This window comes from Brassica napus, chromosome C8 (genome assembly GCF_020379485.1).
Source record: "Brassica napus cultivar Da-Ae chromosome C8, Da-Ae, whole genome shotgun sequence".
In the NCBI taxonomy this organism is placed as follows: Eukaryota; Viridiplantae; Streptophyta; class Magnoliopsida; order Brassicales; family Brassicaceae; genus Brassica; species Brassica napus.
In genome coordinates this window covers 40,244,222-40,272,195 of record NC_063451.1, presented here as the reverse complement: position 1 = coordinate 40,272,195, position 27,974 = coordinate 40,244,222, and the positions used below count along the sequence as shown (strand labels likewise).

Below are 27,974 nucleotides of genomic sequence, written 5' to 3'. Positions count from 1 at the left end.
TTTTTGTTTTGTCTGATTATATAAAAAAGAAAAAAAAATTAAAAGCGCACCAATCGCGGGTCATCACGTGTCGTGAGACCCGCGAACAGTGCAAAAAACCCACCACAAAAAAGTGCAACTCCATCGGTTGAAATCTATTTTGAATTTCTTAACAGTTTAATCTAAATATTTCTAATTTAGTTAATTTAAACAATAAAACTTTAATAAACTTAACCAATAACTAAAAGATAAGTGGCTGTAAAGGGTAATACCTGTTCTGAAATCACCTATTTTAGAACCTTTTTTTTCCTTCTCTCCTCTTTTTTTTAATTTTTTCATTATTTTAAGGAGTAAAGAACCCCTCCTTAACCCTGCGACGGATATGGTCTTCACTGGTTTTATAATTTTGGTGGGGCTCACACACTAATTTTGGTAAAGAAACTCCATTAACAAACCCCGATAATCATGGTTTAACTATTATTTTTTTTCACTGATATGATTTATTTAACATCTCAAAAAAAAAAAAAAAGTATTCAATGGATCGTAGTGTGCATTCCATGAGCCAATTCTACAAAATCTCTCTACATTCAAACTAGAAAAATGCATCACATATGGTGGAAAGAGATAATATTTTTCAAACTTGGTTTTGTGCACGTTGTTAACTAACGACATCAGTCGTAGTATAAAATAAAAATAAGATGCATCAGGTACCTATTTTGATGCATGTCTTTCAATTAAATGTAACGAAAAAGTCGTCGTTTAGAAAATATTAAATTTTACATTCATTCACGAATGATAAGGTTTTAGGACTTGAGAGAGTAATAGAAATAAATTGGCAAACAAGACCCAAAAACAAAGCCTAAAACAGATTAAAAAAAAACAAGTGTCATGAGACAGCTGTGGATATAAAAAAGTCTTTATCTGACACAAATTTAAAATTTAGATTTCAGTCTAATGAGATTTTCTTTTCAGTTTAAAAGTGTACTTATATAACTCAAATCTAATAATGTTTTCACTGACGCTCACAATTTTGTTTTTCAGTCTTATGAAAACAAAAAGGCAACTATTTTTTCAGTCTAAATTTAATCGGGAGAAAAAGGAAAAAAGGACAACTGTTTATTGTTGATTTTAGAAAGATTGAAAAAAAGAAAAAGAAAGAGTAAAATTTTCTATAAAACATTAATAGGAAAATACGAAAAGATTCTATTACCTTTTTTTAACTATTTCTTCTTTTAATTAATTAATTTATATAATACAAAATATTAGCATCTTCAATATCTTGGTTGTTTCTAGGAAAACATTAATAGGAAAAACAATCGAAAAGGTTAAAGCTTTAGTTTCTCTCTTATGGTTTTCATTCTCTGTTTGGTTGTTTGTTTACTCTGTTCTTTCCTTATGGCTCTGTTTTCACCATATGTATGGTTAGTTTCCTTATGGCTCTGTTTTCACCATATGTATGGTTAGTTTCCTTATGGCTCTGTTTTCTCCATATGCATGGTTAGTTTTACTCTGTTGTTCTACTACAAGTTTCAGATGAAACTGTGTTGTAGTTTTACCGCTTGTAGTCAGTCAGAGTTTGCCCATCTTCCATTAAAAATTTCAAATTCAGACAAAGCTGGTAGCTTTTGTTATTTATTTATTTATTTTTTTGTCCTGTCTGAAACTTTTGTTTAAATGCTCAAATCACTTACTTCATTTTTCAGGGACTGGATCTGTCTGCATGGAATCAAAGAAGCTAGAGATGGGCTCGAGAGATTTAATCAGCTGTCTCCCTCGAGAGGTTCTGGTAGAGATCTTGTCCTTACTTCCAACCAAACTTGCTGCTTCAACCTCTCTTCTCTCGAAAAAGTGGAGGTATCTGTTTGCACTGGTTCACAGTCTTGATTTCGATGATACTGTCTTGCTGCAACCGCCGCCAGAAGAAGGGAGGGAAGAACTCAAGGAGAGCTTCAGAAACTTTGTGGACAGAAGACTCGCTTTGCAATGCGGTTGTGGTTCTCGTATCAAGAAATTCTCTCTAACATATCTCGTTACCAACAACAGCGATGTGGTTGATGAGCGTCGCTGGATAAGCAGTGTCGTTGAGCGTGGTGTTTTGGAAGTGGACGTTACTTTGAGGCCTCGTTGGCTAGGCCCTGTACATACTGATGAGGTTCACGGGAACTGCTTTCTTCCTTATCACCTCTTCAGGAGCAAGACACTGGTTAAGCTGCGTCTGGGAACAGATACTAATGTTGGAAAGCTTCCTCCTGATGTGTTTCTTCCAGCGCTTAAGAGTCTCTTCCTCGATACCATCATGTTTGACGACCAAGATCTCTCTGATGTGCTTCTTCCTGGTTGCCCAATGCTTGAGGAGTTAACTGTTGTTCACAAGACTGATTTTTATCCTAATTACAGGATATCGAGTCAGACAATCAAGAAGCTAACAGTTTTCTATTGTTATGATTTTGGAATTGATGATGGGTCTCGTATATCATTTGACGCCCCAAGTGTTGTCTCTCTCAACTACACTGACTATGCCTTGTATGAGTATCCACTTGTTAACTTGGGATCCTTAGTCAAAGCTAAGCTGGACATTTCTTATTCTAAAACAAATATCAAGAGGCCGGATTTATCGGGTCTCCTTGTAGGGATAAGCAACGTGGAGACTCTCCATCTTTCTCCCGATTCTACTGATGTAAGTCTTCTTTGTGTGTGTGTGTTTTTTTTTGTAACTTACTTGATAAAACTCAGGACATTCTTGAAGCATATGTGTGTGTGTGTTTCAGTTGATTTCTCGATGTGTTAAACATGGACTAGTTTTACCGGTGTTTAACAATCTGGTTACCTTATCTTTTGGGAGTAAAAACAAACGTGGTTGGAAACTGCTGCCATATCTGCTTAAGCACTCTCCAAAGCTTGAAACATTAATCATCCAGGTAATGTTGTTGTTTTTCACTAATAATCGAAACTTACTTGCTCACTTCTTCTTCTTCTTTTTCCCCCAGGGTCTGGATAGTTACACAGGCGATGTTACCATTGGTCTGTTCCAAGTCAAGGAGCTGCATGTTGTTGGTTATAAAGGAACTGCTAAAGAGCTTCAACACCTGAAGAGTTTGCTTGCAGGAACCGAATGCATCCCGAAAATGCAAGTGGAGTTCCCTGAAGATGTTGTGGTCGATGATGCCAAAATGATCCAAACCCGTAGGGATTTATTTATCCTTGTCGGAGTTGTTTCAACCGATGTCGCTTATTTCGAGTAGACCTTTGTGTACCATTAAACCACATTATTTATTTGCTTCCTTTGTCTCATTTCTCTCTCTTTGTATGGAGCTGCTTTTCTCATGTAACATTAAAACTTGTTTCATGTCGCACTGCTAGCCTCTTTTTTTTTTTTTAAATTCACTTGATTTTCAAAAATTTTTTATTGATTCACTTGAGATTTTATTTTGCTCCCTTTGTTCAAATGTGAAAACCCTTGAGGAACGTTTAAACCGCCTTTTTACAGCCGGGGATTCCTCTTCTATTCCATTTGGTACTTTACCGCATGATAAATTAAGATGGCAACTAGATTATTAAAGCTCTTTCGAGCGGCAGTGTTTGAATCTATCAGACGGGGTTATAATAATATAATGATTCCAAAACATGCATAAACTTCTTTAGACCAAGGTGGTTAACATCTATCTCTCCCTTTCACCCATAATCTTGTTATTTATGCTTGTGGTTTTGAGCTTTATAACATCTTCTCACACACAACACAAGCCAGTTATGTAATTCTATCGTTTACTCTTCTATAATATATATAGTGGCCAAGTTACATAATATGTTTTATCTAGAATTTTTTGTTGCATGTCGACTGGAAGTGGTTTTAATTGCACTAGTGGTTTTGATTGCACTAGTTTTTCTAAAGAAGTGGTCTTGATTGCACTAGTTTTTCTTTCCAACGATCACACTAGTTTATAAACCCATCTTATACTCTAACGCGTACGTCATGTCCATGCTAAAGGTAAAGTAGCAGAGACTTAGAAAGAGTAGAAGATTAAGGGAGAAGAACCTTGTGACTGTGCATGGAGGAAGACTAACCCACACGTATATTTTTTTTTTACTAAATCCTCGAAACAAAATCAGATTAATTTTCAAATGTTCCAAAATCAGCAAATTAAAAAATGTAAAATCTCATTGACTAGAAAGTAGAAATAATAGGTGATGGTATAATCTATCTACGACACTTAAAGCGGTTAAGCATCTTATGGTCTAGGAAGACAAGTCGTTTCTCAATCTTTTTGTCAGTTTTGATCTCCTCTGTCATTAATCGCAATTTTATAACTAGATCGTATTCTTTAAGCTATATGCAAAACTATATATGTTCTAATCTCGAGAGCTTTTTATCATCCTGATTATTATGAAAAACCTCTAAAAAATTCTGCTCAACATCATTCCAAAGCTTATACAACTCATAGCACAAAGAAAGAGTATAGTAGTGTATAACATCACATTTCTTTCCTACAATATAACTCCCATGAAAAAAAAAATCCAGTTCATTTATGAACTAACTAATGTGGTTATTTAATAATTACAGTTGAAAATTTAGCCATTTAGAGTTTGCAAATTTGGAAAATGAGCTGGACAAAGATCACTAATGAGCTGGACAAGGGTAAAGGTCATGTCTTCTCTTACACGGAGGACATGGTGGCTTTGCATAAACAAGGTTCATCTCGGTTTAATGTTCTTTCAGAAGGGCATTTACCTTCTCTGAACGACGATGAAGCTGACTCTTCAGCAACAAACATGTCCTCTGCTTCTGCTCCTCATGTGTTTCCTACGGGTTTTCAGCTTGGCCCTTCTTCGGGAGGGCGAGTCTCCGGGAATCCAAATGGAAGCAAAACGCAGAGGAAGAGGCCTCCTTCTTGGAAGAGGAAAGCCATAATCAACAGCTCCCAAGGCTCTCCTCTGTCTCCTTCTCAACCACCCAGCCAGACAAAAAGGAAATCCTCCCCTCCATAACAAAACATCAAAGGTCTTTTTCATCTCACGTGCCAGAAAGTCGCTGATAAGATGGCAGCATGCAAAGACCATAAGGAGATTCGCGCAACGTTGGGCATCGTGAGTGACTATACAGCAGAGGAAGAAGCAGAGGTTCTCAAGAAGAACCAATGGGCTTATGATTGATGAATGGAGCGGGTTAATCTAAACCCTAGCTAGATAGTCTTTGTTTTCGAATCTTTATGAGATGAACATGGCTTTCTTGTTTTGATTTTTGTGAATCTTTAGAACCTTTCTTGACTCCTAAGCAAGATTGAGTAAAAACAGAGGATGATGGTAAACTGTGTATATATCTAGAAGAAGTTCTGTACATGTGAAGCCTAACGATGAGTCCATAATCTTCTCTCTCTGAAGGATCATTCTCTACTAATTCCATCTTGCACCAAACTGTCCATCTCCTTTGCCTTCAAAATGTATTGGGATTTAAACAACTTTGATTCGTTCTGTGAACTGGGGTTAATAGGCACATACTCAAAATTCTATAATATGATCTCTACACGTCAATTTTATGTAGCTGCAGATCTAAATATCTACCGACAGAACAAGAGTTGTTTTCACTAAAATGAAGTGACTGATCTTCTTTTGGTGCTGGATAATTAAGTTGATTTCTCATAGAACTTTCATCAATCTGCACAACATATAAGACAAGGAAAAGGCAATTCACAACTCTACAAAAACAAAGAATGGTGATTACAATGTGTACATATGTAGAAAAAGGTTTTTTTTTATGCATAAAAAGCCTGCCCGAGTTCACAATCTTACGTCAATGATTCTTCTCCTCTACTCACTCTTGCTAATTTTCTAATACCAAATGCTCCATCTCTTGACTCTTATACCTGCAAAATATAATCAGAATTAAATGACTAACTTTTTTTTTAATACTACTTGAAACTATCTTGAACTCAAATCTAAACTAATTTACTAACCTTTGAGTCTTTGGACATATTGTTTCCATTGGACAAAACTTGAATACTTTCAATCAAAGATCTGTTTCGGTTAGGTTTCTCAGTTAAAAATTGTGGTTTAACTAATAAATTTATTTGAACAATGGGCTCATAACTTCATTCAGAATATAAAATTGAAAATTTCATAAATAATTGAGTCTCAATAGATACTTGATGCGTGCTTCTACTAAACGCCTATAAATACACTGCATGGGCTCATAACTTCATTCACCACCTTTTCTATTCGCACGCTCGCTCGCTCTCTTATTACTTTTTTCATCCTCCCTCGAATCTTCTTACGAGAAAACCGCCACGCAGCAGAGAAGGAAGATGGAGAAGGAGAAGAAGATGATCGTGTTGAAGAGCTCCGACGATGAATCCTTTGAAGTCGATGAAGCGGTCGTACTCCAATCTCAGTTCTTGTCGCATGTTGTTGAAGATTGCACCGCTCCTGAACACAAGATTGAGAATGTCACCGGCAAGATCCTCGCGTTGGTGGTCGAATACTGCAAGAACCACGTCGCCGTCGTCGACGGTGGTGCCAATTCTTCTTCCGCCGCCTCCGCTGATGCTCTCAAGAAGTGGGACGATAAGTTCATCAAGCAAATGGATCTGTCCACGGTCTATGACCTCATCACGGCTGCGAACTACCTAAACATCAAAGGACTTCTTGATCTCACTTGCCAGGGAGTCGCTGACGTGATCGCGGCATGCAAAGACCACGCGGAGATTCGCGCAACGTTGGGCATCGTGAGTGACTATACAGCAGAGGAGGAAGCAGAGGTTCTCAAGGAGAACGAGTGGGCTTTTGATTGATGAATGAGTGAGCGGGTTAATCTAAACCCTAGCTACTCTTTCTTTTCGAATCTTTGTGTTTACGGATCTTTAAATCGATAATAGTTGAACATGGCTTTCTTGTTTCGATTTTGTGAATATGAACAGTGTTCTTGATCGTATATTAGATGAACAGAAGTCTTATAAAGCAAGATGTTGTTGATCGTATGAGTTTATGCTTTCTGAATTGGGTTTCAAAGTCTCAGACTATAGTAGAGTCTTTACATCGATAACCATGAGAACAAGAGAGTTGTGTTCACTAAACATGACTCGTCTTTGGCTTTCAGAACAAGAAAAGGCAATTCTTGATTAATCTTAAACAAGATCAAGAAAACAGAGGATGATGATAAACTTCATATATCTAGAAGAAGTTTTGTACATGTGAAACTTGCGTTTTAAGAAATCTTCTGTCAATGATCTTTGCTCTCTATCGATTTAAAGTCCTTTTGTTCATTGGCTTTCCTATGCACAAGCTCAAAACTTGTATAGCTAAATCTCTATCAAGAGAACCAGAGTTGTTTTCACTAACATGACGTGACTCTTCTTTTGGTGTTGGATAAGTTAACTCTTTAGAGGAAACATTGCACAACATAAAAGAAAAGAGAAAGGCATTTCAAAACTCTAAAAATTGAAGTATGGTGATTATAATGTGTACATATGTAGAAGAAGGTTTTATAAACTAGGAGCCTTTTCGAGTCCAAGAAATCTTGTGTTAATGATCCTTCTCTTCTACTCACTCACTCTTGCTAATTCTGATACCAAATGCTCCATCTCTTGTAACTGATTAACCTTTGACATATAGTTTCCAAACATTTTTGTGTAATGCTTTCCATAACCTTAGAAGCTACAACAAGTGCTTCGGCTAACCTTAGAAGCTACAACAAGTGCTTCTGCTAAGTCTTTATTTTTCAATCTCTTAGTTGAATATATATATATATATATATATATATATGTAAAACAATACCAGCAAGCATTTGTCCAGAGGTTGGATTGTTTCGTTAATGTTGTGAGAGCTAGCGACCGACATCTACTGCTTTTTTCGATATATTCTAAGGTTCTAGAAGTTTCGCTTGATATCTAGTTTTTTTTTTTCTGATTGGATTTAGTTGTCTTTCCATGGTTTGGAGTTTTTCTTTGTTTGGACTTTTTGTTTTTTGGAGTTTTATAAACTACCAAATTTATGCATCTTGATCATCTCCATTGGGAAGGTGTAATGAAATATCTCAAAAGTAATTAGTAAAATATTAGTTGAGTATTTTTCCTTACTTTAAATTTGGGAACCCAAACTAAAAAAAAAGTCCAATAAAAGATATCTACTTTCGTATTTTATAATTCAAACGTTGATATGATTATGATGGAAAAGATATATATCTATCATTATGATGATGTGATGATAATGGTACCAATTCATTAGGATCGAAATAGTAACTCCGTTGGTGCTAATGTGTATATTTCATGAATTTCTGTTAGCTTTCTCAGTTAAATAGTTGACTCTCAATAGATACCTGATGTGTGCTTCCTACTAAACGCCTATAAATAGAGTGCATGAGCCCATAATAACTTCATTCACCACCTTTTCTATCCACTCGCTCGCTTACTTGTTTCATTCTTCGTTCAAATCTTCTTACGAGAAAATCGCCACGCAGCAAAGAAGGACGATGGAGATGTTCGTGTTGAAGAGCTCCGACGATGAATCCTTTGAAGTGGACGAAGCGGTGGTACTTCAGTCGCAGCTCTTGTCGAATCTTTTTGAAGATTGCAGCGGCGCTCGTGAATGCAAGATTGACGAGGTCACAGGCGAAGTCCTCTCGAAGGTGGTCGAGTACTGCAAGAACCACGTCGTAGTCGTCGTCGACGGTGGTGCCAATTCTTCTTCCTCCGGTGATGCTCTCAAGAAGTGGGACGCTGAGTTCATCACGCGAATGGATCTGTCCATGGTCTTTGACCTCATCATGACTGCGAACTACCTAAACATCAAAGGTCTTTTTGATCTCACGTGCCAGAGAGTCGCTGATGAGATCGCAGCTTGCAAAGACCATAAGGAGATTCGCGCAAAGTTCGGCATCGTGAGTGACTACACAGCGGAGGAGGAAGCAGAGGTTCTCAAGGAGAATGAGTGAGAGGGTTAAATCTAAACTAGGATAAACATCGCTTTCTTGTTTTGAATTTTGTGGATATGAACCGTATTATGTAAAGTCTTTGGTTTCTGAAGCGATCCGTTCTTGATTCTATGAATTGAGTATTCAACTCCTTTTATGCTTTCTGCGAATTGGATCTCTTTACATCGATTATATTGTTGCATTGCTTCAACTTAATCCCTACCGTAAGAACCAAGAGAGTTATGTTCACTAGACATGACTCGTCTCTTGCGTGCAGAACAAGAAAAGGCAAATTTTGATTCTTAAACAAGATTACGAAAACAGAGGATATGATGACAAAACTGCATATATCTAAAAGAAGTTTTGTACATGTGAAGCTTGTGTTCTAAGAAATATCCTGTCAATGATCGTTCTCTACTAGTTCCGAGTCTGGCACCAAGTTCTCCATCGATTTAAAGTACTTTTCTTCATTGGCTTTCCTATGCACAAACTCAAAAAATTTATAGCTGCAACTAAATCTATACCAACAGAACCAGAGTTGTTTTCACCAACATGAATATGACTCTTCTTTTGGTGCTGGATAAGTTAGACTCTTTAGAGAACGTTGAACAACATAAAAGACAAGAGAAAGGCATTTCAAAACTCTAAAAACTGAAGTATGGTGATTATAATGTGTACATATAATGTAGAAGTACATTTTATATATTAGGAGCCTGCTCGAGTCCAAAAATCTTGTGTCAATGATCCTTATCTTCTACTCACTCACTCTTGCTACCAAATGCTCCATCCCTTGTACCTCATTGACATGTAGTTTCCAACATTTTGTGTAATGCTCTGTCCATAACCTTAGAAGCAACAACAAGTGCTTCAGCTAAGTCTTTATTTTCCAATCTCTTAGTTGAATATATATATATATATATGTAAAACAATACCATCAAGCATTTGTACAGAGGTTGGATTGCTTTGTGTAAAATGAATCAGACTACTTTTCTTCAATCAAAAGACCATTGCTCTCCAAACAAGGAGTCTGTTTGAGAGTTTTATATGATGAATAACTAAGTAGCATTATAAAGCCCAATCCGGCCCAAAAAGAGATGTCGGAAAGGCCCAATAAGAGCGGAACCGTGTGAGTTGATATAGCTCGAGGGTTTCTTCCACAAAGGCAAGACATAAAAAGTATCGGGGGGAGGTGTGTAAGAGAGAGAGAGAGAGAGAGAGAGAGAGAGCTATAGGGTAAAAGTGAGAGACTTTATAACTTGTTTACTTCTCCTCCTTCTTCTTCTTCTTTATCGTGTGCATTAAGAATCGATTGAGATGGCGAGCGAGAACCCTGAGGTTGTTGTAGCTCACGTGGTGGAGAACGGCGGCGCCGAACCCTCCTCCAAAGGAAAAGAGGAACAATCATTGGAGTCTGAGCTTTCGAAGAAGCTCGAGATCACAGAAGATGCTAAAGAGGAGAACAACGAAGAAGCAGAAGGAAGCAAAGGTGAGTACTTTATTCTTAGTGTTCTGATTGATCATGTAGTTTTGAGCTTCTGTGTCTCCAATTCAATTACCCATTAAGAGAAAAAAAGGATCCTTTTGCTATCTCTATGTGTTACTGATCAAGTAGATTGTGAAAAGGTGACGTTTTTGAATGTTTTAGATTATTGATAAACAGGAACTAGCTTTCTTAGACTTGAAGTATGTCCTTGTCCCTTGTGGTTTGATGTTTTTAGATTGATCCACAAGTTTATGGTTGATTAATATATGTTACTTCGTGTTTTGTTGTTGTTCTAAGCTGAGACTTCGACGACGACAACAAAGAAGAAGAAAAAGAAGAATAAGAGCAAGTAAGAAGTGTGTTTGTTCGTCTTTTTGTTTTGATTTGCCGCTTTAGATGTTTGGTTTAGTGATAATCTCTTGCTTATCTTTGCAGGAAGAAGCCTCAGCAGACTGATCCACCAACGATCCCTGTCGTTAAGCTTTTCCCATCTGGAGACTTTCCTGAAGGTGAAATCCAACAGTATAAGGATGAGTAAGTTTCCTTACAACTAACTCTATCTGGACAGCTTTATAGCATGCAACAAGCTTGTGGATTTAGTTCATACAACTTCTGTCTTTGCATCTGTTAAACTCCATTGGATTTTCAGTCTTTTTTTCTTGTCAAGACTCTTTGTTTGTTACCTTTTATCACACTCTTTGAACTGATAAGGGTATGGTCATGATCTGTGTAATGTAGCAATTTGTGGAGGACAACATCTGAAGAGAAGAGAGAGTTGGAGCGTTTGCATAAACCAATATACAACTCTGTACGCCAGGCTGCAGAAGTTCATCGCCAGGTTGATCCTTCTTTCAGATAAAATGACCATAGATGATTGCTTTTTTTTTCCTGGCACTTTTTTTATATATATTATTTTGCTAATTTTTCAGGTTAGAAAATATGTGAGAAGCATAGTGAAGCCTGGAATGTTGATGACTGATATCTGTGAGACACTTGAGGATACTGTTCGTAAGCTTATATCAGAGAATGGCTTGAAAGCTGGCATTGCCTTCCCTACAGGATGCTCTTTGAACTGGTTGGTTATAACTTTTCCCTTCAACCTTCTCTTTCTATACTTCTTTTGTCGTCATGTTTCTCTAACGGCTTTTTTAACATTCCAGGGTTGCTGCTCATTGGACACCAAACTCTGGAGACAAGACTGTGCTTCAATACGACGATGTTATGAAACTAGATTTTGGAACACATATTGATGGTATGTCACCAGGTTTGCTTCTTATGTACAAATGTCAGATTGAAATTAACGTCTCTTTTTTTTTTTTTTGTGTGCAGGACATATTGTTGACTGTGCATTTACAGTTGCGTTCAATCCTATGTATGATCCTCTCTTAGCAGCCTCCCGTGAAGCTACTTATACCGGTATCAAGGTACTTAATTGTTCTTTTGGCTAACATCCAGTGCTTGATGAACGTACAACTACTACTAGTATGAAATGAAGCATTTTGTAGTGCTTTGTTCTACTCAGCTTGCTTGATTATGTCGTCCCTCGTCCTGTCTCTTTAATGGAAATGTAACTGAGTTTTGCGCTTATAAGCATATAGATAAGCTCACTGTAAAAGTGATTTCATTTACGCTTTGAATTGTTAGTAACTTCATAGTTATTACTCTTAACCTTTCTGGTGTGTTTTTTTGGCTGGTTCAGGAAGCTGGAATCGATGTTCGTCTATGCGACATTGGTGCTGCAATTCAAGAGGTCATGGAGTCTTATGAGGTTGAAATCAATGGAAAGGTCTTCCCAGGTACTAATATGATGCCTAATGTAGTATCTATTAGTAATATCTAATGTCAAATCTAATAACAACTGTTACATCAGCGCTAGTTGCCTAATGTAATAAAACTTAACCTGTGTTGTTGTCATTTTTGGGCAGTTAAAAGCATCCGGAACTTGAATGGCCATAGCATCGGACCTTATCAGATACACGCTGGCAAATCAGTACCTATAGTTAAAGGAGGCGAGCAGACAAAGATGGAAGAGGGTGAATTCTATGCCATTGAAACATTCGGATCAACTGGTAAATGAAAACTCAGCTCATGAGCTATTAAAAGGTCACTGCTTCACCAGTGGCTGAACCTCTGTATTTTGATTCTGTTGCAGGGAAAGGATTTGTGAGAGAAGACTTGGAGTGTAGCCACTACATGAAGAATTTTGATGCTGGCCATGTCCCTTTGAGGTTGCCTAGAGCAAAACAACTCCTCGCCACCATCAACAACAATTTCTCTACTCTAGCCTTCTGCAGAAGGTACTTGGACCGCATTGGTGAAACCAAATACTTGATGGCTCTGAAGAATCTGTGCGATGCCGGCATTGTTCAGGTAAACACTCTTCACACACCAGTCTAAATGATCCTAACGAGAGGAAAAAAGAGCTAAATCTTGTTCTCTTGTCTTGTTTTTGTTTTCAGCCGTATCCTCCTCTATGTGATGTGAAGGGAAGCTATGTATCACAATATGAGCACACCATTCTACTCCGACCGACTTGCAAAGAAGTTGTTTCCAAGGGAGATGACTACTGATTTATCAGATTCTCTGTCTTTTTTTTTTACTCTGTTCTTTTCATATCATATACTGTTCTTGAGTACTTATTCAGATCCCCTGTCTTTTCCTCTGTCTTGAGAGTTGAGATTGTACACTGTTATTTTTTTCTGTCTTGACGTCTTTGAACCCTCTTTATAAAACTTCAATGGTTGTTCAAAACACTTGTATTTGCGTTGAAAATGAAGCAATTTCCATTAAAGAAGATAAAAAGTGCTGAAAGCTTCTTGCTTTGTGATAAAAAAAAGTTACCTTTTAGATGCCTAACCTCAGAGAAAGTCAAAGAGAGAAGCAAACAAAATCCTCTCGAATATATAATTAGATAACAGATATGGTAGAGATGGAGAGTTCAGAGAGATAACACTTAAAACAGAGAGATCTTAGCTAAGTCAATGGCGGCGACGGCAGCTGTTATCTCCGGTGGTCTCAAAGTAAAGGCTGGACTTTTCGCCTCCCAAATCTCATCGCTTCCTCTCCGTGGCCAGCTCCCTCGTTGCTTCTCCTTTTCATCGAAGACGGTAGCTTCAGTTTCTCGATCTCTTGTAGTCTCCGCCGTCAATAACCATCGCCGTCGAAGCTCCTGGCCTCGAGTTACTACTTTCTGCACGGCGGCTCCTGATGCTGTGTCTCCAGTGTCTGAACCGGAGAAGAAGGTTGAGTCTGTGGAGGAGGTGGAGGAGAATGTGAAGGAGACGGCGAATCTGTTAGACATAAGAGTAGGAAGAATCGTGAAAGCGTGGCAACACGAGGAAGCTGATTCTCTGTACGTTGAAGAAGTCGACATAGGTGAAGCTGAGCCAAGAATCATCTGCAGTGGTCTCGTCAAATACGTACCTCTCGATCTCCTTCAGGTCAGCTTTCATTGTTCCCAACGTTTCTTATTAAGGTTGAAAGAACAATCGAATTGACCATAGGGGTGTGAATGTATTAGGGTGCATCAGTTGTGGTGTTGGCTAATCTGAAGCCAAGGAACATGAGGGGAGTCAAGTCATGTGGTATGCTTCTCTGCGCTTCTGACTCATCTCATGAGAATGTTGAGCCTTTGGTTCCACCACAAGGCTCTGTTCCTGGGGACAGAGTTTGGTTTGGTAATGAGGAAGATCTCGAGCAGCTTCCTGAGCCTTCACCTCCTAACAAGGTCTTTTATTTAAGCCATTGCAAAGACTTGTTCATTTTCAGTAACAAAGGTCTCTTAGTGTTGCTAGTGATTGATTGTCTATTTGGTTGCAGGTTCAGAAGAAGAAGATGTGGGAAGCTGTGCAACCGCTTTTGAAGACTGATGAGTCTGGTGTTTCCATGCTTAAGGAGCATTTGATGCGGACATCTTCTGGTCTTGTCACTTCCAACACTTTGAAAAATGCCAACATTTCTTGATTTAATGTTATTTGATTTTTGACAGAGAGATAAAAGCAGAACAAAGTACTTTCATTGCAATGAAACTCATGTTTTTTTTTTCCTTGGTTCATCAATCACATCTTTAAAAAGGAAAGATTACAACAACAAAAAATCACTGGAAATCGAATGTTTGGTTTTCTCAGAGATCAAGCAAAGATGGAAAATATATCACCATTGATGTAGTCGTTGTCCACTAAGCTCACCAGGAAGTAGCTGTTCTTCACCTGCACATTTGATTATATACCAATCATCATTACAGTTTAAACACGAATCTGGTTTGAGATAAGAAGAGAATATAAATGGAGAAGATGATTATGTACCTCCTCGAGCAACTTTCTAGAAGGGTCATCCTCTGGGTACAAGTTAGCCCAGCTTCTTGACCAAATCTCAAAGGCTTCATCTTTCCAGACTTTGAAACTGGCTGGATCCACGATTGTCGGTTGGATAATCTCCTTAGCTGGGAACACTCCCCAAGTAACTGCATTCACATCGGCTTCGCCAACGTTTGATACCCAGTTCCCTGCTTTGTTCACGGCCATGTAGGTGATGGAAGGAAAAGCTTTGGATTTCTCCATGAATGTGTCTAACTTGTCCTTTGAGCAGAAGAACTCTAGGTAAGCTTTCTGGTAGACGTATCCACCAGGACCACCCCATCCTGCAAATTTCCCAATGGAGTTAAACATTTTTGGTATAAGCTAACACAACTACCCAATGAATAAGCTTCTAAGAAGTGGATCGATCATTACCAATAGCTGGGGAATCAGATTTGGCTGCGTTGACTGATGGTTGGCTATTGATGGTCAAGAAGCCGTTGGAGTTGATTTTGCCGAGCTTCTCGTTAATGATCTTTGTCTCTGGCTGGAGTCCATCTAACTCAGACCATGGACTGCTCTTTAGGCTTCCAAGGCAGAGCTCCTTGAATTTCTGGTTTGTGACATTGTTTCGAAGATAACTTGTAAGTAATTGTGTATAAGGTGAAAATAATATGAACGAATCAGTTTATATGACACTGCCACGAAAAGGAGAGGCTACCTCTTGCACATCTTCAATGCCTTTCAATGGGACGACCCATTCTTGTTGAAGCTTCTTGTCACGTGCTCGTGGGCGCATGAACTATCAACAAATGCATATAGATCAGTGCAAGTTATTGGCAATGAAAGACACATAAAAAGATGACACATTAATCAAGCATCTCTTTATAACGCTAGTGGAAAACAGTAATATGCAAATACAATCTTAAGCTGCTAAAGTAGAGCAACTGAGAGAACCCTTCATAATTCAACTTAGGAAATCTAAAAGTTGATTATCAAGTCTTGTACATATGTGGTACCTGATAATCGGAAAGTGTACCATATGATGCACTGCGTGAATCACCCCACCGTCCCTGTGGGAAGTCATTCCAGCCTTTTGTTCTGGATATGTAGCTCTTTGGACGGTTTGCCCTGCAAAGATTCAAAGAGAAACAAATAGTATTATTCTCTCCGTACATACAAGTTTAAGATTTGCATCGATTGGTGAGACTACATCAGAGCACAAGAAATAAAATGAAGGTTTACCAGAAAATAGGACGAACATCTTCTTTAGTTCGGAAAACATTTGCAGGGCGTCTCCAAGGTAAAGAACGAGTAATTTTTGACTCATCAATCAGACCAAGGTTCTGCAATATCAGCACCATTGTTAAGTCCTCCAGTGTCCACAGTGACATTTAAAAAAAAAAAAAAAAAAAAAACTTTAACAAGGAAATGAGAAACAACCATTAATATCCCAATAGCTGATTTGTCCATGTTCAATGTGTAGATATGAAGGGTAGAGATTCCATGAGCCAAGATCTTTTTGCACATTTCTGTTGCAAAGTGAATACCAAAGGCCTTAACAGCTTCTTCATTGTCCTTGATAGGCTCCAACGCAGCAGTGAGCTCAGCAGGTATCTATAGCAATGATAACATGAATGGAATATTAAAAAAAAAAATCCGAGAACATTAAGCTAAAGACAAAACGAAGGGTCTAAAAGATGTCACCCTGTGCTTACATGATCAATAATCAACCACATATATGCAGTAAAATATGATCAATAATCAACCACATATATGCAGTAAACTCAATATAACCTTAAAGCATTTAAGCCCAAAGACAACATGTTTCCACACATTGCCAGCTATATCAATCTAATCTTACGCATTTAAGCAGAAAGAAACATGCGTCTACACATTGCAAGCTGTATCAATCTAATCTTACGCAGTTAAGCACAAAGACAACATGTTCTATCACTGAAACGAACCTTGGTCTTGCAGAAACCAGCCATACGCAAGAACCCCTTGTAGTTAGAAATGGGCATAATCCCAGGAACAACGGGACAATTAATCCCAATTTGCCGACAGTCATTCACAAACTTGAGGAAAATATCAGTATCATAGAACAGCTGCGTCACAATCAGATCCGCTCCAGCATCAACCTATTCCACAAACCAACCCATCAGAGATAAAAAACAACTCAAATCAACAAAGCCATAACACAAATTCTAAACCTTTTTCTTCAGGTAAGCAAGATCACTCTGATAAGACTCGGGAGTAGCAAGTCCATCAGCTTCAATCACATCCGGATGAGCCTCTGATTCAAAACAAAAACCCCACAAACCCAATTAAAGAAACATTAACAAAACAAACAACAAAGTTTCAAAAAAAGGAAGCAACTTTTGAATAATACCAGGATAACCAGCAACAGTGATCCCAAAGTAATCACCATACTTGCTCTTAATATGATTCACCAGATCCAACGCACAAGCGAACCCTCCTTCCACCTGAACGAACTTATCCTGCCCATGAGGCGGATCCCCTCTAAGCGCGAGCACATTCTGAATCCCGTTGGATCTAATCGTCTCGAGCGCGTGGTCGATCTTCTCCACCGGCATGTTGGTGCAGGTGAGATGCATCATCGTCTCCACGCAGATCGCGTTCTGCATCCTCGAGGCGATCTCGAGCGTGAGATCCGCGGTGGATCCTCCGGCGCCCCAGGTGATGTCGCAGAAGGAAGGTCCGTACGAGACCAGACGATCCATCCGTTCGAAGAGATTCTCGACGCCATCTTCGGTCTTCGGCGGGAAGAACTCGAAGGAGAAGGCGGTTTGGCCTTGCTCCGTCGCGGATTTGATCTTGTCGACTACCTTCATCGTCGTTGATGAGATTCGAATCTTAGATGTGGGAAGAGTTAGTGGTGGAGAGGCAAGTGGTCTCTCACTATAGATCTTTTATATTTTAAAAATTATTATTTAGTATATAAATTAAATTAGTTATAAAAATTAACGTAATTTAATTGGTCACAAAATAACTAACAAATTTAAAAAAAATTACATTGATGCCAAAATAATTTATATTTTAAAATAAAAGAAAACTTTTAGAACTACTTATATTATAAAACTCAAGAAGTGGTAAAAATAATAATGGTGTCTGCTTATATATACTTCACTATTTCGTTAAATCTTAAATGCATGTTTTATGCAAAAACTAAACATATAATTAAGCTTATAAATTTCTAAACTGTTCAGCTAAGGTTGGTGAGATTAAGGCCCCACATCACCTACCACCGGAAGCCAATCCCATGTCGTTCACCGGCGCGTGGGTGTTAATTGCTACAACGAATACTAATCTACCAACGCTGCTTGCCCACACGTGCGCTTATTTATTTCATTTAATAAATAGCTGGACTTGCGAACAGAACAAACCGGTAATTGGTTATGGTCCTCAAATAACCAAACCCCTCTGGTCTTAACATCAAAACCACTTGTCCAAAAAATATTTCACACACAATGATTCGAGTTGGTACAACAACAAAGTCTACATTACACACATCCTTTGCCAACCGAGACGGTTTGGTTGGTTACTATAGCACATACACCCCGGTTAACGACAATTTTCAACAATTCATGAGAAACTAAAAGGTAAAAGAATGGAATGAATCAGAACGTAGGCTGAAGCAAATATCAAACATCTATGAGCTTCCAAACTTCTCTGGACAAGTCGATGGTCTCAGTAACACCATCCTCGTACATGACCTGGATAAAAGACAAACATTTTTGTTTTTATAGATTCATAAAACGAAGGTGAACAACAGAATTGAGCTGGAGTCATACCAAATGCTTTCTTGAACACTCATCAAACTCTCTAATGATGCCGAAACACCTGAAAATGTCAAATACTAAACTCAAAAGAGTCCGAGAACAACAGGATACAAGACTAAAGAGGCCCTCAGTGAGCATAACAAATGTATCTGACTGAACATTTTGACTTAAGAGGAAAATTAAGTTTACGTCTGGTTTGTGGAACGTGCCAACATGATTACCACACCAATGCAGTTCGGGCAACATATTTTCCTTTGGCCATGAGTGTTCCTAGATTGTCCTGACGCATCCAAATTGTGTTTTTTCCTTACCTCTGAATCGAGAAGCTTGTCGAAAATCGAGCTTTAAGAATTTATACTAACCGGGGGAGTGTCTACCTCGAGTCTTTTTAACCTAACACCACATTGTGTATAGCATACCAAATCAAGAGATGAGTATATAGATGACTTAATAGTTGGAATACAAAATATAAGATCATGAGACATAAACTCAAAACAGTTCAGCAATACAGGTCTTACCTTGGGTGGTTTCCAGGTCACTGCTTTACATGCCGTTAGGTTCACAGCTTCATCAGAGGGTACGCTCTTAGCTTTGCAAGCTTTTGCACCTAGCTTTTTCCTGCAACACGCTGCACCACAGTAGCAATCTTGATCTGCACCAAACTGAACAAACCTGCTATAGCTCTTAGTATCACAACTACACAGTATTGTGGCCATCGATAATGAAAATTCTGTAAAGGAAACGTTCTTACTGGTAATCGTAGGTCAAATGCTCTCCTCTGTTTATGTAACGGGTCGCAAAGATGCCAATCCTTGTCTCTCCATCAATTATCCTATTGGATACAAAAATGTCATAACAAGTTACTTTGTTCAGAAGTAAAGTGAGAAGATGGATAATAAGAAGAAGTTAACAAACCATTTCTGCATCTCTGCATTAGGATTGCAACTGTGATTTATAAATCTTGATTTATTCCCCTTGTATGTAGCATCAATCAACATGTTCCCGTTTATCTGACACAAGTAGAAATTTGTCACGTCCTTATGCTTCAGCTTCATAAGTCTTTCTTCACAAGTCTTTTCGTCAATAACTACAATGAGTAATAGTGACGTAAGAAGACAAGTAAAATGTCACACGGTAAGCAATGAAATAAGCAACCAGATAATCACAATCACCTTCCCCAACATATTCGATGATAAACTCTCCTGCGTTGATATCTTCATCTGCTACAATCCCATATCCACACTTCTCTGTCTACAATAAACAACTTACTTAAAGCTACACTTAAAACTTAACATTCTTTTGTAAGGCCAACAACAACTTGTAGCTACCGAGTACCAACCTGAACTAGTTTCATCTTCTTGATATGTCTTTGTTGGAACGGCTTGTTAGTGCACTGACATCTGCACTGGCAACTAGATGAACAGCTAGAGAGTAGTATCCTGTAAAAAATAAAAATGTGATGAATGGTTAAGTAACATACTAGCTACAAGATACATTACATACCCACAACTGCAGTCACTGCCACAGAGAGTTGAAGAGGATGGAGAGACAGAGCAAGAACAGAAGATGCCATGATCTTTAACCTTCTTGTTGAACTTCTTATTCAGGTATATATCTTAAAAACAAGGATCAATGTGAAAACAAATCCAAAAGCGTGTGTGGAAAGTTAACTAGTAACAAATTGAAAAAGATACTGCGCTTTATGAAGTTCAATTCCTCAGATTCAGAAATCTTCTTCGAGAACTTTATGAGCCCTTTACTTTTTTGATTCTGATCGGAACCCTAAAAAAAGCAGAGGAAACGTTTTAAGGCGATAGGAAACAGAGAAATTAATTAAAAAGAACTGAAGGCTAAGATCGAACGTACCTTCTTCTTGGCGGTACTCATGGCAATAGAGACAACAATCAAAGATCTTCAATGGAAGCGTATAGATCTCTGAAACTTTTTAAAACTCTAATCAAATTGAATACGAAGAAGATGATGAATCGTGAGGGAGTGAAGAGACGCGAAGAGAGAAACGAGCGGGCAGTTAGTTAACCCGTTTCCTTTCAAAATAAATAAAATCCACAAGTCGGGACTAAAGGGCAATATTGTCATTGTGTTGATTGATGCAGGCCCGCTAATCTCAGGTTTAGAAACAAATGAGCTTTAATGTACTGGCCCATAACGAACCCAAGACGAAGCATTCATCGTGCTAAACAGACTAATTACGTGGATAGTTATATTTTTAGTTTGTCGCATTTATCTAATAAAATACGCATATACTAATGGCAATACTCTATAGTTGACTGATTGAGCATTTATCCAGGAGTTTAGAAGATAATTTGTGAGTTACGCTTGTTAGTTAATCATTTTGCCTCTAGGTTATAACTTTTGTGTGCTTTGAGCTGACTTTGAGAGATAAATTCTGTTACAATGTTAACCTGATCTTGTTTTGATCTCTTATTGCAGACAAAAAGGTAGCTTCTCTGGGATTGATGAGGCCGCAAGACATGCTGCATTTGGTGCTCTACGTCTACTTAATGGAAGCTATATGTGATAGTTTTCTTCCTTCAAAATGTTCGTCGTCAAACGCCGATGAAAACCTTGATCAGTCCCCAACGTCTCTAGTCTCAGATTCGACGCTTCCCTTAGTCTCTCAAACGTTTAGGGAGGCTTCAACGTCCGAGCATCAGCCAATTTGCACCCCACATAATGGTTGGACAGTGATTCTTAAAACAGCTTCTATGGCTAGTGGGGCAATTAGGAGACTTCAAGACCGTGTTTTAGGGCCGAGTAGGCCGGCATTCCCAACAGTACAAGCGAGATATGGCTACTGGGTGTCTGTTATAAAATCTCAGAAAATGAATCCTCACAAGTAGCTGACGCATTTACGCAAGACTTTTCGTCCTTAGTACTAATGACATACCGTAGAGGTTTGTTTGTATATCCCCTTCAACTCAAGCTAGCTTAAGCGGTGACATGAAACTCATTGTGTTATTTTTATAGGTTTTGAGGCCATTGGAGACACAACTTATACTAGTGATGTCAACTGGGGTTGCATGCTTAGAAGCGGCCAAATGCTCTTTGCACAGGTCCGGTTTTGTAAGGAGTTATCATCTTTTAGCCTTAGAGCAGCATTAACGCAGTCTTTTAAGGGGTCTCTTAATGAAATTTGTAATTAAAAGAAAAAGAAAAATAGATATTAAGTTTAGGCACGTATCTTAATTAGGGTGTGGAAGATACGTCTCTTAAAAACATGTGTTTAATTGCTATTGGGCAGAGGAAAAGTTTCTCTCTCACTCGACGAAGAACGACGATTTCTTCTGGTGCTTCCACCGTTTCTCAACTTTCTTCTCAGAAGCCGCCGACGGAGTTGTGTCGCGACCTGCTCGGACCTCGTTTCAGGCTGTCTCTGACTGCCTTCGCCTGCTCCGCCGCTTCTTCCGTCGTTAAGCGAGATTCTCTTCACGATCAGGTAATCTTGCGGAAGCTTGGGGTTTGATTAGGAAAACATTCGTTGATCCAACTTTCAATCATCAGGGTAATGTTTTTCAGATTTTGATGATTAATTTTGTAGAATGAATCTGAAGAAAAGTGTATTAGCTTAACAGATTGGGATTCTAATTGCAGAAAACGATGGTGGAGATGTTTCCTTTAAGATCAGCATATGCTGCTTATGGAAAGATCAAAGCTAAGCTCTTTACTCTTGGTGATCCTTTTACTCGGATCATTAGTCCAAGGGTATCTGCAAGTATTTTTGATTCCTTCCATGAATGTGTTCTTTGAAGTTGGTTTTGTCTTTAAGAAATATCATGTGACCTTGCAGGAGTAGGAAAGTTTCAGAATTGGTAGTGATTGAAATCTACAAGGTATTGGTCTTTTCATAAACTCATAACAAAGAACATGTCACTTGGTTAGTGACAAACACATCTTGATGAGACCAAATAAACTTTCTTAATATTCATAGTTTTTTGACAAGCATGGAATAGATAGGTGTTGTTTCATGGTAGAGCGCAATGTAGGTTGTTGTGTCAGGTGCAGAATCTAGCTACATTGAATATAAAACTGTCAAGAAAAACAAAAAAAAACAACCTTTTCCCCTAGTTGCAGTGAATCTTAACTTGTGGTGTTCATTCTTTCACATTTTTAGGCCACAGGAGCTAGGCCATATTCTGGCAAAGTTGGTGTGGAAGTTGTCGATAGAGTTGACATGGCTTATAGAGTGGTTGCGGATCATATTAGGACGCTCTCATTTGCTATCGCTGATGGCTCTCGTCCTGGTATGTCTCGAAATCCACTTAATGACTGTGTGGTGAGTGTCTTTCATGTATGTAGCGAATCACAAGGTTCCAAAACCAGCAGCTGTTGCAAAGCATGAGGTGCAGAAGGAAGCTCTTTTCCTAGAGGTTTTTCTCTTGCCTTTAATTTTTTTTTTAAAAAACCCTTATTAAGAAACTAGCATTGGAGCACAAAATCTAGATGTCTCTTAATTAAAGTTCTTATCAATATTTAATTAATATAATAGTCATTAAGAGATCCAAATGAGTTTGTGGGTTAATGATGCTCTTATGCTTCAAAGTTCTCTTTAACATATGGTCTAAAATCCATCTTTAACAGGCTTTGCTATTTCAAAGGCTGGGAAGGTCTTGGAGGAAAAAGGAATCTGAGGTTAGTTATGTTGTCTTACTTACTGAATATACAGTACTGGGAACATCCATCTGATTAGTCACGAATCCAGAACATTGAAAATGAGCTTGTTTGGTTTGAAAATGCAGCCACCTGAAGAGGGATACTTAGAGATCTTAGACCATATGCTGTTTGTCGATCATGGGAAGCATTAGTTCGGAAGAGAAGAGAAGAAACTGATGTTAAAGACCATTTGTGTTCCATGGCTGTTCATATCGTTTCTGGCAGCGAAGATGGGGAGAGAGGTGGAGCTCCGATTCTCTGTATAGAAGATGTTACCAAAACGTGTTTGGAATATTCAAAAGGAGAAACTGAGTGGACGTCAGTTCTTCTCTTGGTCCCACTGGTTCTTGGACTTGACAAAGTGAACCCAAGGTTTGTGATTTTATCAAATTGTTTGCTAGGAGATATGTACTAAACGTCTAAAATTTTGATCGCTTCTAATTACATACACACATGAATCTAAATATACAGTATAAAGTAGATATGATGTTAGTGGAATTTGTGTGCAATCATTGACATGTTTCTGAAATAAAAAGATTCTTAATTTATTGTCAGGTACATTCCATCACTGTTAGCCACTTTCACATTCCCTCAAAGCCTGGGCATTTTGGGTGGCAAACCAGGTGCATCAACTTACATAGTTGGAGTTCAAGAAGATAAAGGCTTCTACCTTGATCCGCACGATGTCCTACAGGTTTTTCCAGACCAGTCCTTCTGAATCCACGTTTTTAGATTCTGGATAGAATCATAATTACGAAAATTACTCAACTTTTTGATCTGGCATACTTTGATTTGATGTTTGAGACATCAAGGGGGTCCATATTCATTATATTGTCTCTTTCACATTAATCTATGTATTGTCTGATTGGTTTGGGGATTGAATGATCTGTTTGGGGACTGATATTAAATCACAGTCCATGTGCTTCATCCACATTTTGGTCTCACTGGTTGAACCTTATCGGTAATGGTTGGTAGGTAGTGACAGTCAACAAAGAAACTCAAGATGTTGACACCTCCTCTTACCATTGCAAGTGAGTGACTTGATTGATTCAGTTTTGCCTCATTTAGTTCTCTGTCTCCTCATGATTTTTCACGTATTATTACTCATGCTTATCTGCTACAGTACTGTACGTTATGTTCCCTTGGAGTCACTCGACCCGTCGCTAGCTCTTGGATTCTACTGCCGGGATAAAGGTACTGCACTGGTTTCTAACGATAAGTTGGTTTAGTTTCGGTTCAGTTCTTCCTTTATTGAAACCAGTTTTTAAACCAATGCTAATTCGTTTTGGTTACACTCTGAACTCCATTCCGGTTTACGTTTGTTTGATTGCAAAGTTCAGTTTCGGTTTGGTTTTGGGAGTTTTAAGATATTCTTAAACAATATGAACTGGTTTGTTGAGGTACGGTCCGAATTACCCTGCTGATATTAACTTGCTACTTGGTAACACAGATGACTTTGATGATTTCTGCATCCGAGCAACCAAGCTAGCCGGAGATTCCAATGGCGCTCCGTTGTTTACGGTGACTAAATCTCACAGAACTGGTGATCGTGGAATCGCAGAAACCAGCACTGTGACATGTACTTGTGAGGAGCATGAAGATGAGTGGCAATTACTTTAACCAGTCTCCCTAAATCCATTTGTGCCTTTGTCCGAAATATTACATTTTACATCTCAAAATAGTGAAATACAGTTCTATTAAGGTTGATACGAATATTTCATGTTTTATATATCAACCTATATACTTCATGTTTTATACTATATAAAACATTGAATTCTCGTATAAATCCCACCATTTCCCAAACAAAAAAAAAGTTGACTTTAAAAGTCAAAATTATCTTAAAACAGAGAGCTTCAGATCATTAGACGTAGATTGAAGCATAGGAGAAAGGAAGACTTGAAAAAACAGACGGAGTGCTGACGTGGCTCCACTTCCCGCCATTTTTCTCCCCCTTCGTCATCATCATCATCATCGTCGTCCCGCTTTCTTCCCCGCCGCCGCCAATCATCGCCACCGCTTGACCACTCAAGCTTGCCGCGAAAACCGAAGTCATCGTCGTCACCGGAAGCCGAATCGTCTCCATAACCAGCCTCCATTTCATCGAATCGTCCTCAACTTCCCAGCGAGGCTGACACTGTCTCTGGCTGTCAACAAAGCACCATAACTTGCAACCTCTGAAATCTCCGGCGGATTCAATAACCGCGGCGGTGCGACCTCTCGGGCTCAGATCCGGAAACGGCCAAACATTCTCGATAACAGACCATGAATTCGAAACCGGATCGTAAATCTCAGCGTCAGATCGGAATTGCCCTTGCGTCTCCGTCCCGTAACCGCTCAACACGCAGAATCCAAGATCCGCCGCCATCGAGAACCCGTGACACTCGTCTCTCCCTTCCGTCATCGGAGGAATCGTCACCCACTCGTCCTTCTCCACATCGTACACTTCCGCCGACTTGATCGCGTTCTTCTGATCATCGTGCCCTCCGGCGACGTAAACCTTCGTCGGACCAACAGCCGCGCAGGCGAAAAACGATCTCGCCGCCGACATCGGCTTCCCTCTCCTCCAACTCCTCCCGGCGGCGGAGAAGTCCAGCACGAACACGTCCTTCACAGGCTGCAACGTCTCCGGATCCCACCCGCCGATCAACAGCACTTTTCCCGCGTCCTGAAGCGCGACGCACTCGCAGAACAAAGGGATCCATTCCGGAATCGCGACGCGGTGCCACGTGTCTAAAGTTGCGTTGTAAACGCTTAATCCGTAAAGTGGCGTGCCAATCACACGCGGCTGCTGAAGCTGCTGGTGCTGATGAGAATGAGACTCGCCTTCCTCCACTTTCTTCTTCTCACTCACCTCACCGTCCACGGATGAATTAACCGGATACGACGGTGAAGTCAACGGCTGAACAAGGCAGAGAAGAGACTCATCTTTTCCAGCTCTTCGCCGCTCCCGGTCAAAAGAACGGTCGGAGATTAGGCTTTGCCATAACCGTGAAACTGATTTCAAGGAAGAATGAAACTCGAACGGAACTCTAACTAAACACTCCGTCGCTAATTCCTCCGGCAGTCCCGAGATTAAATCCCGACGACTCTGAAAGCCTCCTGTTACATTAAATTCCTCCGACGCACTCATTATTTGGTTATCTCTTATTACAAGACCTGGAAGCTTCTTAAAATACACAGATTATGAAGAAATGTTTTGTGATTTTGACTGAAAATCGTATAAGACACTCAAGAAGATGTGATTGGTAAGCAAAGTGGCAGGGGGTCCTTTTATAGGGGATAAGATTCTGAATAGGCCTAGTTCTGAAGAAGACGGCCCTTAGATAATTATCACCTTTTTATTTTTATTTTTTGGAATAATTTTTGCCGCGTCTCTATTATTGTCATCACTTAATTATTTTTGATATTTCCGAACAAACGGACAAAAATACTGTGAAATAGGAATTTAAATATATATTGCATTATTTGTAGGACTAACAACGATCTGACGTTTTGATCAAAAAAAAAAAAAACAACGATCTGACGCAGGCTAATTAAGCAATTTTAATTTTAAAAATTCTCGTATCAAACCACACCGAATAAATTCATTCAAATGTCTACTTAATAGTTCATTTTTCATACATGTCGGCCAAATATTTTAAAAATTATACTCCTATCAGATCACACTGAATAAACTCATTCAAATGTCTACTGATAATTTAATTTCCCCATATATGGAATGGGCCACACGATTTCGATTTTATTCATATTTATTTTTAGATGTGTGTAAACGCATTAAATATTGTAAAATGCCGTGAAGGTTCTGATCTTTCCTTTTTCTTTTTTCTTTTTTTTCCACCAAAATAGTACGAGATATCTTGTTTACAATAATTAAATTCAATTATTCTGAAAAATGGTTCTAGAAGATGTCCATGTGGATATGATGACTTATCTTCTTTCTTATCCAAACGACACTACGGTGACACATGGACGGACCATGCACCGTAGATATCACAACCTCTCATTGTTCGAACAAAAGATAAATATCACAAAACGAATCCAAAATAGATAAAGATTTTGTGTAGTTTACAGTAATACTGCAAAGAGTGACGATGTTGTTAGAGCCTTATTTTGTGTGCGTCGACAACTGTGTTACCGGCCTCGAGGTTTTGTTTGATGTTTGTTTCGTTTTTCTTTAACCAAATTAGACAAAAACCTCACGTGCTGTAAAAGTTGAACCAAAGACAAGGAACAAAGCTATAGATTTTTAGAAGCGTTGATTAAGCCCAAACTAAAAACAAACTCGAGAAACTAAACTCGAGCAATGCATGGATGATATGGTAATGGTTATACATCACATACTCGATCAATAGTAATGAGAAGGTCTGACATTTATTTATCTACAGGACTTGTAAGGTGTGACATTAAAAGGGCTGTTCCATTTCTACCAAATACCAATCCCTAACTCCTACTGTGTGCCAACCTTGTCTTTAATTTTCTCCCCTTTCCCCATTTGATGTTCGTTTCCAATCAACTACCACTAATAGTGATACCATACTATAAAGTTTGTAGGATTATTTTATTAATCAGAGTATTTTGCAAGATTAATAATAAAATAAAAAGATCGTTAATGTGATGTTTCATAGTGAAGTCATGTCTGATGTTTGATGTTTCTGTTTCTGTTTTATCATCCTATTCACTTTTTCTTCGTACGGCTTGTTTTGTATGCGCTATTGGTTCATTCGGTAAAGTGTTTATTGTATCATTCTTATTCTTTAACAATTGTACTGTGGCAATTAAATCTCGGTATAGATTTGTAGCCAAGACAAAAATTGTAATGAAATTAAAAATATGAAAAACGAGGT

At 38.7% G+C, this 27,974-nt stretch overlaps 9 protein-coding genes and 1 pseudogene across 14 annotated transcripts; 7 read left to right on the top strand and 3 right to left on the bottom strand.

Moving 5' to 3' along the window:
• The first annotated feature begins 1,285 nt into the window (after positions 1 to 1,285).
• Positions 1,286 to 3,325, top strand: LOC106411934 (F-box/LRR-repeat protein At1g06630-like). Its single transcript, XM_013852799.2, has 3 exons — positions 1,286 to 2,656; positions 2,748 to 2,897; positions 2,967 to 3,325. The coding sequence occupies exons 1-3, from the start codon at positions 1,700 to 1,702 to the stop codon at positions 3,219 to 3,221; spliced, it is 1,362 nt and encodes a 453-aa protein (XP_013708253.2). The 5' UTR covers positions 1,286 to 1,699; the 3' UTR covers positions 3,222 to 3,325.
• Positions 3,326 to 5,462: 2,137 nt separating this feature from the next.
• On the top strand, positions 5,463 to 6,947 carry LOC106414537 (SKP1-like protein 13). The gene has a single exon (XM_013855177.3). The coding sequence runs from the start codon at positions 6,276 to 6,278 to the stop codon at positions 6,759 to 6,761; it is 486 nt and encodes a 161-aa protein (XP_013710631.1). The 5' UTR covers positions 5,463 to 6,275; the 3' UTR covers positions 6,762 to 6,947.
• A 1,146-nt stretch (positions 6,948 to 8,093) lies between these two features.
• Positions 8,094 to 9,796, top strand: LOC125591187 (SKP1-like protein 4). The gene has a single exon (XM_048764841.1). It carries the CDS (start codon positions 8,438 to 8,440, stop codon positions 8,897 to 8,899), a length of 462 nt encoding a protein of 153 aa, XP_048620798.1. The 5' UTR covers positions 8,094 to 8,437; the 3' UTR covers positions 8,900 to 9,796.
• Positions 9,797 to 10,043: 247 nt separating this feature from the next.
• On the top strand, positions 10,044 to 13,155 carry LOC106414933 (methionine aminopeptidase 2B). Its single transcript, XM_022708265.2, has 11 exons — positions 10,044 to 10,364; positions 10,659 to 10,710; positions 10,797 to 10,895; positions 11,100 to 11,199; positions 11,291 to 11,436; positions 11,522 to 11,613; positions 11,691 to 11,785; positions 12,061 to 12,157; positions 12,287 to 12,430; positions 12,514 to 12,731; positions 12,821 to 13,155. Exons 1-11 carry the CDS (start codon positions 10,193 to 10,195, stop codon positions 12,929 to 12,931), a joined length of 1,326 nt encoding a protein of 441 aa, XP_022563986.2. The 5' UTR covers positions 10,044 to 10,192; the 3' UTR covers positions 12,932 to 13,155.
• Positions 13,156 to 13,243: 88 nt separating this feature from the next.
• On the top strand, positions 13,244 to 14,403 carry LOC106414934 (aminoacyl tRNA synthase complex-interacting multifunctional protein 1). Its single transcript, XM_013855516.3, has 3 exons — positions 13,244 to 13,801; positions 13,882 to 14,088; positions 14,181 to 14,403. The coding sequence occupies exons 1-3, from the start codon at positions 13,343 to 13,345 to the stop codon at positions 14,322 to 14,324; spliced, it is 810 nt and encodes a 269-aa protein (XP_013710970.1). The 5' UTR covers positions 13,244 to 13,342; the 3' UTR covers positions 14,325 to 14,403.
• LOC106414932 (methylenetetrahydrofolate reductase 1-like) lies at positions 14,355 to 17,588 on the bottom strand. Its single transcript, XM_013855515.3, has 10 exons — positions 17,049 to 17,588; positions 16,870 to 16,952; positions 16,624 to 16,797; positions 16,100 to 16,273; positions 15,902 to 16,002; positions 15,676 to 15,787; positions 15,378 to 15,458; positions 15,092 to 15,269; positions 14,666 to 15,000; positions 14,355 to 14,569 (listed from the first exon to the last, which is right to left on the bottom strand). The coding sequence occupies exons 1-10, from the start codon at positions 17,509 to 17,511 to the stop codon at positions 14,492 to 14,494; spliced, it is 1,779 nt and encodes a 592-aa protein (XP_013710969.2). The 5' UTR covers positions 17,512 to 17,588; the 3' UTR covers positions 14,355 to 14,491.
• A 226-nt stretch (positions 17,589 to 17,814) lies between these two features.
• LOC106413341 (putative histone-lysine N-methyltransferase ASHH4) lies at positions 17,815 to 20,582 on the bottom strand. Of its 2 annotated transcripts, none has more exons than XM_022709001.2 (12): positions 20,326 to 20,582; positions 20,154 to 20,241; positions 19,963 to 20,074; positions 19,799 to 19,898; positions 19,632 to 19,710; positions 19,375 to 19,546; positions 19,211 to 19,291; positions 18,978 to 19,131; positions 18,837 to 18,852; positions 18,649 to 18,739; positions 18,472 to 18,520; positions 17,815 to 18,393 (listed from the first exon to the last, which is right to left on the bottom strand). In XM_022709001.2, exons 1-12 carry the CDS (start codon positions 20,344 to 20,346, stop codon positions 18,322 to 18,324), a joined length of 1,035 nt encoding a protein of 344 aa, XP_022564722.1. In that variant the 5' UTR covers positions 20,347 to 20,582; the 3' UTR covers positions 17,815 to 18,321. The 2 variants fall into 2 exon arrangements, with proteins under 2 accessions (XP_022564722.1, XP_013709591.1); XM_013854137.3 differs by having other exon boundaries at positions 18,822 to 18,852; positions 20,326 to 20,580.
• A 205-nt stretch (positions 20,583 to 20,787) lies between these two features.
• On the top strand, positions 20,788 to 24,165 carry LOC106415046 (annotated as a pseudogene).
• On the top strand, positions 21,648 to 22,822 carry LOC111208468 (alanine--tRNA ligase, mitochondrial). Of its 5 annotated transcripts, none has more exons than XM_022707461.2 (4): positions 21,648 to 21,916; positions 22,072 to 22,192; positions 22,268 to 22,310; positions 22,592 to 22,822. In XM_022707461.2, the coding sequence occupies exons 1-3, from the start codon at positions 21,698 to 21,700 to the stop codon at positions 22,291 to 22,293; spliced, it is 366 nt and encodes a 121-aa protein (XP_022563182.1). In that variant the 5' UTR covers positions 21,648 to 21,697; the 3' UTR covers positions 22,294 to 22,310; positions 22,592 to 22,822. The 5 variants fall into 5 exon arrangements, with proteins under 5 accessions (XP_022563182.1, XP_022563186.1, XP_022563185.1 ...); XM_022707465.1 differs by having other exon boundaries at positions 21,664 to 21,916; positions 22,072 to 22,182; XM_022707464.2 differs by having other exon boundaries at positions 21,676 to 21,916; positions 22,053 to 22,182.
• A 644-nt stretch (positions 24,166 to 24,809) lies between the features above and the next one.
• On the bottom strand, positions 24,810 to 26,501 carry LOC106415045 (F-box/kelch-repeat protein SKIP20-like). Its single transcript, XM_013855657.3, has one exon. The coding sequence runs from the start codon at positions 26,258 to 26,260 to the stop codon at positions 24,992 to 24,994; it is 1,269 nt and encodes a 422-aa protein (XP_013711111.2). The 5' UTR covers positions 26,261 to 26,501; the 3' UTR covers positions 24,810 to 24,991.
• Positions 26,502 to 27,974: the final 1,473 nt, after the last annotated feature.